The sequence below is a fragment of the Leptodactylus fuscus genome, chromosome 7 (genome assembly GCF_031893055.1).
Source record: "Leptodactylus fuscus isolate aLepFus1 chromosome 7, aLepFus1.hap2, whole genome shotgun sequence".
In the NCBI taxonomy this organism is placed as follows: domain Eukaryota; kingdom Metazoa; phylum Chordata; class Amphibia; order Anura; family Leptodactylidae; genus Leptodactylus; species Leptodactylus fuscus.
This window is the reverse complement of record NC_134271.1, coordinates 83,516,722-83,529,185: the sequence shown is the minus strand read 5'-3', so window position 1 is coordinate 83,529,185 and position 12,464 is coordinate 83,516,722. Positions and strand designations below refer to the sequence as shown.

The following is a 12,464-nucleotide window of genomic DNA, read 5'->3' as shown; positions in this document are numbered from 1 at the left end:
GGTACAGATACATCAGCTCACAAGACAGTATCACACACTATAGGTAAAGACACATCAGCTCACAGGACAGTATCACACACTATAGGTACAGATACATCAGCTCACAGGACAGTATCACACACTATAGGTACAGACACATCAGCCCACAAGACAGTATCACACACTATAGGTACAGACAGTATTACAGTATTATATATAGCATCTCTGGACAGTATCACACACTATGGGTACAGATACATCAGCCCACAAGACAGTATCACACACTATGGGTACAGATACATCAGCTCACAGGACAGTATCACACACTATAGGTAAAGACACATCAGCCCACAAGACAGTATCACACACTATGGGTACAGATACATCAGCCCACAAGACAGTATCACACACTATAGGTACAGATACATCAGCCCACAAGACAGTATCACACACTATGGGTACAGATACATCAGCTCACAGGACAGTATCACACACTATAGGTAAAGACACATCAGCCCACAAGACAGTATCACACACTATGGGTACAGATACATCAGCCCACAAGACAGTATCACACACTATGGGTACAGATACATCAGCCCACAAGACAGTATCACACACTATAGGTACAGATACATCAGCTCACAGGACAGTATCACACACTATAGGTAAAGACACATCAGACCACAAGACAGTATCACACACTATGGGTACAGACACATCAGCTCACAGGACAGTATCACACACTATAGGTACAGATACATCAGCCCACAAGACAGTATCACACACTATGGGTACAGATACATCAGCTCACAGGACAGTATCACACACTATAGGTAAAGACACATCAGCCCACAAGACAGTATCACACACTATGGGTACAGATACATCAGCCCACAAGACAGTATCACACACTATAGGTACAGATACATCAGCCCACAAGACAGTATCACACACTATGGGTACAGATACATCAGCTCACAGGACAGTATCACACACTATAGGTAAAGACACATCAGACCACAAGACAGTATCACACACTATGGGTACAGACACATCAGCTCACAGGACAGTATCACACACTATAGGTACAGATACATCAGCTCACAGGACAGTATCACACACTATAGGTAAAGACACATCAGACCACAAGACAGTATCACACACTATGGGTACAGACACATCAGCTCACAGGACAGTATCACACACTATAGGTACAGATACATCAGCCCACAAGACAGTATCACACACTATGGGTACAGATACATCAGCTCACAGGACAGTATCACACACTATAGGTAAAGACACATCAGCCCACAAGACAGTATCACACACTATGGGTACAGATACATCAGCCCACAAGACAGTATCACACACTATAGGTACAGATACATCAGCCCACAAGACAGTATCACACACTATGGGTACAGACACATCAGCTCACAGGACAGTATCACACACTATAGGTAAAGACACATCAGCCCACAAGACAGTATCACACACTATGGGTACAGATACATCAGCCCACAAGACAGTATCACACACTATGGGTACAGATACATCAGCTCACAGGACAGTATCACACACTATAGGTAAAGACACATCAACCCACAAGACAGTATCACACACTATGGGTACAGATACATCAGCCCACAAGACAGTATCACACACTATGGGTACAGATACATCAGCTCACAGGACAGTATCACACACTATAGGTAAAGACACATCAACCCACAAGACAGTATCACACACTATGGGTACAGATACATCAGCTCACAGGACAGTATCACACACTATAGGTAAAGACACATCAGCCCACAAGACAGTATCACACACTATGGGTATAGATACATCAGCCCACAAGACAGTATCACACACTATAGGTACAGATACATCAGCTCACAAGACAGTATCACACACTATAGGTACAGATACATCAGCCCACAAGACAGTATCACACACAGTGGGTACAGATACATCAGCTCACAAGACAGTATCACACACTATAGGTACAGATACATCAGCCCACAAGACAGTATCACACACTATAGGTACAGATACATCAGCTCACAAGACAGTATCACACACTATGGGTACAGATACATCAGCTCACAAGACAGTATCACACACTATAGGTAAAGACACATCAGCTCACAGGACAGTATCACACACTATAGGTACAGATACATCAGCTCACAGGACAGTATCACACACTATAGGTACAGACACATCAGCCCACAAGACAGTATCACACACTATAGGTACAGACAGTATTACAGTATTATATATAGCATCTCTGGACAGTATCACACACTATGGGTACAGATACATCAGCCCACAAGACAGTATCACACACTATGGGTACAGATACATCAGCTCACAGGACAGTATCACACACTATAGGTAAAGACACATCAGCCCACAAGACAGTATCACACACTATGGGTACAGATACATCAGCCCACAAGACAGTATCACACACTATAGGTACAGATACATCAGCCCACAAGACAGTATCACACACTATGGGTACAGATACATCAGCTCACAGGACAGTATCACACACTATAGGTAAAGACACATCAGCCCACAAGACAGTATCACACACTATGGGTACAGATACATCAGCCCACAAGACAGTATCACACACTATGGGTACAGATACATCAGCCCACAAGACAGTATCACACACTATAGGTACAGATACATCAGCTCACAGGACAGTATCACACACTATAGGTAAAGACACATCAGACCACAAGACAGTATCACACACTATGGGTACAGACACATCAGCTCACAGGACAGTATCACACACTATAGGTACAGATACATCAGCCCACAAGACAGTATCACACACTATGGGTACAGATACATCAGCTCACAGGACAGTATCACACACTATAGGTAAAGACACATCAGCCCACAAGACAGTATCACACACTATGGGTACAGATACATCAGCCCACAAGACAGTATCACACACTATAGGTACAGATACATCAGCCCACAAGACAGTATCACACACTATGGGTACAGATACATCAGCTCACAGGACAGTATCACACACTATAGGTAAAGACATCAGCCCACAAGACAGTATCACACACTATGGGTACAGATACATCAGCCCACAAGACAGTATCACACACTATGGGTACAGATACATCAGCCCACAAGACAGTATCACACACTATAGGTACAGATACATCAGCTCACAGGACAGTATCACACACTATAGGTAAAGACACATCAGACCACAAGACAGTATCACACACTATGGGTACAGACACATCAGCTCACAGGACAGTATCACACACTATAGGTACAGATACATCAGCCCACAAGACAGTATCACACACTATGGGTACAGATACATCAGCTCACAGGACAGTATCACACACTATAGGTAAAGACACATCAGCCCACAAGACAGTATCACACACTATGGGTACAGATACATCAGCCCACAAGACAGTATCACACACTATAGGTACAGATACATCAGCCCACAAGACAGTATCACACACTATGGGTACAGACACATCAGCTCACAGGACAGTATCACACACTATAGGTAAAGACACATCAGCCCACAAGACAGTATCACACACTATGGGTACAGATACATCAGCCCACAAGACAGTATCACACACTATAGGTACAGATACATCAGCTCACAGGACAGTATCACACACTATAGGTACAGACACATCAGCCCACAAGACAGTATCACACACTATGGGTACAGACACATCAGCTCACAGGACAGTATCACACACTATAGGTACAGATACATCAGCCCACAAGACAGTATCACACACTATAGGTACAGATACATCAGCTCACAGGACAGTATCACACACTATAGGTACAGACACATCAGCCCACAAGACAGTATCACACACTATAGGTACAGATACATCAGCTCACAGGACAGTATCACACACTATAGGTACAGACACATCAGCCCACAAGACAGTATCACACACTATAGGTACAGACAGTATTACAGTATTATATATAGCATCTCTGGACAGTATCACACACTATGGGTACAGACAGTATTACAGCGATATTCTTATATATAGCATCTCTGGACAGTATCACACACTATGGGTACAGACAGTATTACAGTATTATATATAGCATCTCTGGACAGTATCACACACTATGGGTACAGACAGTATTACAGTATTATATATAGCATCTCTGGACAGTATCACACACTATGGGTACAGACAGTATTACAGTATTATATATAGCATCTCTGGACAGTATCACCCATGCCAGTCTCACATGCAGCTATTAACCCCACAGCTGCTGTCACTGTACTTGGCGCACTACGTCCCTCCTCAGCACCTCCTCTCATCTACAGTAAATAGCCCTCCTTCCCCAGGAAACATCACCTGGTCATACGGCTCCTTGTCCAAGATACGGCCGCACACCTGGGAGCACTGCTCGAACTTCCTGCGGCGAAAATAGCTCCAAGCCTGGAGCAGAGGATCCATTTCTAACCCCATCCTCCAGCTCCAAGATTCCCCCGACCATAAACACTAGCACAGGCCGGGGATAAAGATGAGACCAGGCCTCGTCACCTTGACAACGGATTTGGCTCGGCGTCCTCAGCGTAGCAACCGCTGGGTCCTTAGTGTGTACGGGCTGTCTTCTCTGCTGCCTGACAGGAAATATAAAATCCCGCCCAGTGTTTTGGTCCTTGCAGTGTTCCTGGTGACAGAGCCTTGTTTTATGTCACTTAGTTGCTATTTTTCACGTTACTGCTGCAAATTAAAGTGAAATTATACTTTATATTGCAATGACCATCATATTTATTGCCACTATGTTACTCCTAGCAACCAGCCAGAGAACTGATTTTATTTACTAGTCAAAATTTACTAAAAACATCCGACGAACCCCATTATAGTCAATGAGACCATTGGACTCCATGTGTTACTGCTGTGTTAGCTGTCCGCCCCCGATTGGTCAGGAGAGGTGACACTAGTGTGAACCTACCAAAAGAGAGACATTTACAGTTTACTGGTGAAAAGTTCAAATCTGTTTGCATATCCGTGTGCTTGAATTGAACAATATCTGAATGTGGACATTTTAAAGAGGACCTTACAGTCCTTACGGTGTGACGTATTTTATGTTGCTGCAGAGTTAACACTGCAATATACTGTATATCAGTGCTGTTAGTTTCGGCTAGCGTTATTGCTTCTCTTTCAGAGGGGCTGGACCCATAACTTAGAGCCATCTCTGAGCAGTAAGGGTCAGTGCACACAGTTTTTTTCTACGCTGATTCCACCTCAAAAACAGGCTCCAAAAAAAGCCTCCCAATATTGGGAGGCTTTTTTGGAGGCTGATTTTGAGGCGGATTCAGCGTCAAAATCAGCATAGAAAAACTCCATGTGCACTGACCCTCAGAAACACCTCCCTGACAGTGCTGGTCTATTGTCTTATATACTGTGAAGCGGGATATTCCTCACCACCCAGCGATGACACTAAGCTGTGAGATCAGACCCTCTGATAGTTCAGTGAAATGGGCAGCTGAAACTAACCACACTGATACTTCTGGCCACGGGACACATACCTGCTAAATTTAGTGCAGTGTCAGCTCTTCAGCAGTATATAATATGTTACATCGAGGACATGAAAGGTCCAATTTAAAGCATATTTCTAGTTATAAACAACTGTCTAGTAGTATACAGTACAGCACTATGTGTCCTGTACATCTCACTACCTGTTTGAGGACGAGCTGCTCCTTTGTGCATCAAGTGATGATATCTATTACTAATGTACACTATGTACTGTGCAGTACCCTGAAGATACTGTCTAATCTACATACAATCTACAAGTAATTTGAAAGGAAGGGCTGGCTTTGTCTGTATTATTAGTTATCTGCTTAAAAATAATGCATTTCAATCACATCCCCAAATACAATGCATCAGAATCAAGGATACTATGCATACCATAGGTTTGGCATGCTAATAGGTTTATTGGCAGACAACATTATAATTGCAATACAGAATCCCCTAACATCTCTCAAAGCAGTGCATGAATTCATTAAACTTTACATTACCGTCTTACTACATAGTAAATGAAAACCAATCATTAATACAAGATATGATATCCAACTTGAACCAAAAAATAAAATAATTAATTACTTCCCATTCAATAGGCATGAACCACACATCCCATACCTAGGTATAAGGCTTACAATTTGCACTACGATGCAGCTGGAAAATGTAGTCTAATCTGCAGACATGATATTATGGAGCAGATTGATGTATATTATAGTTCTGAGTGAAAAAGTAAACTGTGGAGTATAATTTTTATTTTATTTGTCCAAATCTCTGCTCCTTCTGAGTTCAACTGTCATGTGGGTGGTCTTACTAAGTGATTGAGAACTATTTCTATATGCTTACTGAAACAGGGGAAGTAGTGAATTGCAGAGTAGGAACACCGCTTGACATTGAAAAATAGAAAGAGCTGTCCAAAAATTGGTATTGATGGCTTCTGTTTAGAACAGCTGAGTGTCAGTACCCCTGCATGGCAGGGGTGCCAAAGTTGGACCCCCATGGATTTAAAACTAATGATGACCAATCCTAATCTTAGGCTATCAATACCAATCCATTTAAATGAACGTACTACAAGTTATATCCTTACAATGGTTGTCCTGGAATCAATCATTGTAAGAATACATTCACATTATCAGGATTTACATGCAGAAAATCTGCACCAAAATCCACATGCATACAGACAGAAATACATTTTGAAAATCTGCACCAACTGGCATGGATTTTCATCATGCACATTTGAGAATTTCAGTGTGGATTTTGACATACAAGCTTTGGTGCCATTTTTCTTAAATCCACAACAGAAAAAATAAGTAAATTGGCATGCTGCATATTCTAAAATACACACAATAGGTTAATTTCTACATGGAAAAAAACAATCTGCGTAATGTGTATAAGGGTCCATTCACACGGAGAAAACTGGTGAGGAATTTGGTGTGGAATTTCAGCGCTGAAAAAAAAAGCTGTAACCCATTGAAGTCAATGGGAGGGTTTTTTTCAGTGCTGAAATTCCCCACCAAATTCCTCACCATTTTCCTCCGTGTGAATGGAAACAGAGAAATACAATTTCTCATTGACTTTAATGCTAATCGATTAGGATGTGGATTTTCCACATTGAAATTTGCATGGAAAATCTGCATGTAATCCCGATCTTGCATGTACCCTAAATATCATAACTCTTCACTGGATCTTTTTTTCTAACAACATGCACTGTAAATGGCAAAGATTACTCCTTTTTTTAAAAAAAAAAAAAAAAAAAGATGCCATTAGACCAGACCCTGAGATTTAACAAAAAAAAAAAAAAAAAAAAAAAAAAAAAAAAAAAAAAAAAAAAAAGAAATCCCAGTGCATGGGCTCTTGAAACTGAAGAAGGGCCATGAGCATGGAGAATATTTAGTTCATCCACTAGATAATACCTATTTTTCTTTGTAGGGCTCCCTACCCGAGAATGAAAATGATATATCATATATATCAGTTGATATATATGATATAAACAAAGGTGACTCCCAATTAAACAGGACGAGTTGACATGTCAGGGTTCATTCACACAGAGGAAAAGGGCGAGGAATTTGGTGTGAAATTTCAGCGCTGAAAAAAAAAAGCCTCCCATTGACTTCAATGGGTTCCTTAGCAGAAAAAGGAACCCATTGAAGTCAATGGGCGGCTTTTTTTTCAGCGCTGAAATTCCGCACCAAATTCCTTACCATTTTCCTCCATGTGAATGGACCTTCAGATAACAGAACTGAACACAGTGGTGCTCATGCAGTAATAGCTTCAACTCTTCCTTAACAAAGCCAACCACAGAGCCCATACAATGAAAGTCATGGTATTTCCATAGAAGAACCAATGACAGCACTCACATAATGATAGCCACAGAGTACTTCTATAGTGCTCCTATAACAGCACACCCATAATAGCAGCTATTATCTAGCCTTTCATGGACACCAAACAGCATATAAGTCAATATATAATTACTGCTTTGCCTGGGTGTCAGTCCTCACTGTAGTTCTGGTTTTGTATTCATGAACCAGAGGGCTCAGGATTAACAATGTCATAAATCCATTTAATACTGAATAGTGCTTTTGTGCAGAGAATTGGAAGAGAACAATAGCTGAAAATAAACAGTACAGTGAATGTATGCATTTAACCGTATTATTATCACCTGTGATTATGGTCTATGGGAGTCCTGAATTGCACTTTAGTCAGTTAGCAGATCCACTCTGAAGTTTTTCCACCACCTCCTGGTTGTATAAGGATGTAGAAGAATGTGATGATGCTGAATATTTTATCACTTTTGCAAATCTCGCTGCTGCCATTCACTGTCATTGCAGTGCAGGGACCGAGATGTCTTTCTCTCCCGGCTCTTAATGGGATGTGATGGGTCCTGTCAACTGCAGATATGATGATCTCCCAGATGAAATCCTTAACACTGTCACTCAGACTGAATCCCAGGGCGCCCCACATATCTCAAAAGCTCGATTGGCTTTCAAGTGGTACTCCACAGAAAAGACATTACATGTAAATGCCCCTGATATACACAGATCTATGTGTGAAGAGGCAGAGCCTGACTAGAGAGGGCCCCTGTGCAAAGTATGTATATGTATAGCTGCACACCATCACTTCAAGGCCAAAACATTCCATCCAGGTCACTTCATTAATTTGCGGATATGGTGTACTTTCATAAGGTCCTATAGCAGCAAAGAGCCCCTGTCAGCGGTCTGTATTCAACAGCACAGTTCCAGCATGTCCTGATTTATACTCAGGACACAGAAAGCTTTTAATTCAACAGTCCCAGGGCTGCATCTGTCATGAGGTCTTAAGCATCTGAAACAGACCTGCTGTTATTATACTCTGGGATCTGTTCAAAGTTCAGGGATTAAACATAACAGTGCTACTCACCTTCCCTTGCTTCCAGTCATCGGACCTCTTTCAGTCTCAGAGATGTCGTAAATGATGTCAGAGATCACTGAGGCCTCAGCAATCTCTGATGTCATTGATGATGTCTCTGAGACTGGAAAGGCCCTAAGACCGGCACCATAACCCAGGGGAGGTAATACTGTTTGTTAATCACCTTCCCTGGGCCTTCAATCATTATACTCTAGGATCTAAAGAAACCCCAGAATATAATAATAACTGGTGAGTGGCCCCCAAAATTTTGGATTCAGACAAACCTGAAATTTTTGGAAAACTTGTACAAGACACCATGGGATGTTACACTGCATGTGCCACTAAGGGATGCTATACTGTGTGGAGGGGCTACTGTGAGACATTAAATTGATTGAAGGAGCCACTATGGGACATTATTCTTAAAAAAAGGTTTTCCAGAAATTGGACAAACTCCAGAAGGGCTGGGACAGGTGTAACATAAAAAAACAAGACCATACTCCTTGTCCCCATCACTCTGATGTACAGGGCTGCAGCCCGTCTGATCCCCAGAAACCCTGTGCCCCACTCAGCAGACTCAGTGGTTGCAGGAGAAGAATTGGTAGTGGTGTAAATACCGGGGTAACAGTGGTAGCGGCTGCCACGGGGCCTGAGACCTTAGGGGTCCTGGTGGGCCTTTGATATTTTTCTTTTTCTTTGTAATAGTCTGAAAAGACCTAAATGTATAATAATTGTTCATGGGTGGTCCACTATGGTACCTAATACTGTGTGTAGAGGCCACTCTGGGGCATAATACTGTGTGTAGGGGCCACTGTGGGGCATAATACTGTGTGTAGGGGCCACTATGGTACAACCTATAAAATGTTCAAAAACTCTGTTATGCATAATAATTTGGTACAGAGGATTTAGATTTTTTTTTAATTTGTGAAAAAAAAATTATCATTGGGAGGTTTGTCCAGTAAAATTTTATTTATACTCTAAAGGTTAAAGATTTCAGCATTACACTGCTTGTCATTTGCATCACCCATTTAGGAAAAACTGAGAAAAATATAATTTGCATAATAACATAAACTGATTGAGATAGAATAAAATTGGACTGGTCTACCACACACTATGTTACTGCTATTGTGATGGATGGAGGTAACTCTGTGGCTGCAGGGAGCACAGAGAGATTTCAGTTCTTCTGCTGCACAAATCCTCGGATCAGAGGGAAGTGCAGGTACGAGGCAGGAATGATAACGCTAAACGCACCAGGGACTGCAGGCAGAACAACACACAGAATAATCATGAACTGACTGGAGCTGAAGACATGGTCATAATACTTATCACCAGATTAGTTCCATATACAGGCTAATGTCAGTGGGCTAAATCTACCATATGTATGGTGAGTTTTAATCTTTTTTTTTTTTTCATCTGATAATAGGTTCAAAAGATGCCAAAATTTGCAAGGTCTTTTTGTCATCATTAGGCTAAGTAGTGAAACAATAAAAGCTGCAGAAATAAAAGCAGCAAAGTCACTGGATTTACTGCGTTTTTATGTGCTTTTTTCTTTTCTCTCATTTTTGAAACACGCAAGCTTTTTGAAAAAGCAGCTTTTCCAAAGCTCTTTTTCCTGCAATGTGTGGATGAAATGTGGGCCCAATGGTATAAGTACCACTATAGCTAGTGTCGGACTGGGGTGTCCACCAGTGGTATTGTTTCTAAGGGCCCACCATCAGAACCCCCACAGATCAGCGATACCGAGACAGGGTGGCTAAAGGTAATAAGATGTCGGGAGCCATGCTGCTCACCCGCCATACGATGTGCAACAACACACTACCTAAACCTACTGCTACACACTGTATGGAAAGCGAACAGCATGGCTCCTAGAAATGTTACCATTACCTGTAGCCACGCTGTCCTGGAAGAGCTGATCTGCAGACGTCCTGGCTGTTGTATCATCACAAATAGCAGTGAATTTCAATGTATTTTTTTGTACAGTGTTTTTCACTGAGTTTTTGTCCCCAGCACTCCGTTGTCCCTCTCCTGTGTCTGTTTGGTCTCACGGCGGCGACTCAGTTCTGGAAATCCTGTACCTAATTAGTCTCAGTTGATCATATGAGGTGCAGGACTCCCAGCAAGAAAGCGACAGCACGAGACCGAATAGACACTACCGGTGGACAATGGAGCAACGGGGACAGGTAAATACGCTTTTTATTTATTTTTATTTTTTATTTTACACCTCTTCCAGCACATGGGTTGCTCCAATTCCTGGACAAATCTTTAAAGGATGTATCCATCTTTGTAATATTGATGGTCTGTCCTTAGAATAGGCCATCAATATTACATCTGTGATGATACAACAGCCAGGACCTCTGCAGATCAGCTCTTCCAGGACAGCGTGGCTACAGGTAATGGTAACATTTCTAGGAGCCATGCTGTTCGCTTTCCATACAGTGTGTAGCAGTAGGTTTAGGTAGTGTGTTGTTGCACATCGTATGGTGGGTGAGCAGCATGGCTCCCGACATCTTATTACCTTTAGCCGCCCTGTCTTGGTATCGCTGATCTGTGGGGGTTCTGATGGTGGGCCCCTAGAAACAATTCCACTGGTGGGCCCTAGACACCCCAGTCCGACACTGGCTATAGTGGTACTTATACCACTGGCCCCACATTTTGTAAATAACTGAAACTGATCATTTATTGATATTGCAGCATTAAGAGGTCACATTCACTAAAATCAAAAGCTACCGTATATACTCAAGTATAAGCCGACCCGAATATAAGGCCCCTAATTCTACCACAAAAAAACTGGGAAAACTTATTGATTCGAGTATGAGCCGAGGGGGGGGGGGGGGGGGGGGTTGGGGGAATGCAGCAGCTACTGGAAAATTTCAAAAATTAAAATGGCCGGAATTTTTAGGTGCAGCAGATGCTGGGTATTGGGGAAGGGGAGGGGGTGTTTTGGTGTCTGTCTGCCCCTTCCCTGAGCTTGAGGACTGGGGGTTTCCCCCCCACTTGGAATTCAGTCTGGGTGAATATATGGTATCTGCAGTGCTCCTAACCCCTTCACGACGGAACAGGAGCACTGCAGATACCCTACATACAGTAGACTGGGCACTTTCAGACACAGGGAAACCGAATGTGTATGTCTCACAGTAATTTTCTACTTTGAGGGCGGGTTCACACCAGCACCCGAACTCCGTTATGTAGGTTTCCATTTCCTGCCTGAGAAACTGGGCAGGAGATGTAAACCGGCAGGCAGTTTTCAAACCCATTCATGGGTTTGAAAAGTGTCTGCCGATGAGAGTCTTCTGCTCTACACGGTGAAACCGTTTTTTTTTTAACCGGACTCAAAGTCGGACATGCAGGACTTTGTGTCTGGTAAAAAAAAAACAAAAAAACAGTTTCGCTGTGGAGAGCAGAAGACACTCACGGGCGCTCACCACTCACCGTCTATGGGAGATTCTATACATTACTATTGCGGCTGGTCAGCAATATTGCTATGACAGGTCTAGGAGCTTTCATTAGGCTCCCAGATGTCAT

The 12,464-nt window shown here is 42.4% G+C and overlaps 1 protein-coding gene across 4 annotated transcripts in view; it reads right to left on the bottom strand.

The window, feature by feature from the left end:
• TTC8 (tetratricopeptide repeat domain 8) overlaps positions 1-4,619 on the bottom strand; it is a 485,821-nt gene extending 481,202 nt beyond the window's left edge. For all 4 annotated transcript variants that reach the window (XM_075282409.1, XM_075282408.1, XM_075282410.1 and 1 more), the window contains exon 1: positions 4,392-4,619. In XM_075282409.1, the coding sequence (XP_075138510.1) occupies positions 4,392-4,505 (114 nt within the window). In that variant the 5' untranslated portion in view covers positions 4,506-4,619. The remainder of the gene's footprint in view (positions 1-4,391) is intronic.
• Between the last annotated feature and the right edge of the window lie 7,845 nt (positions 4,620-12,464).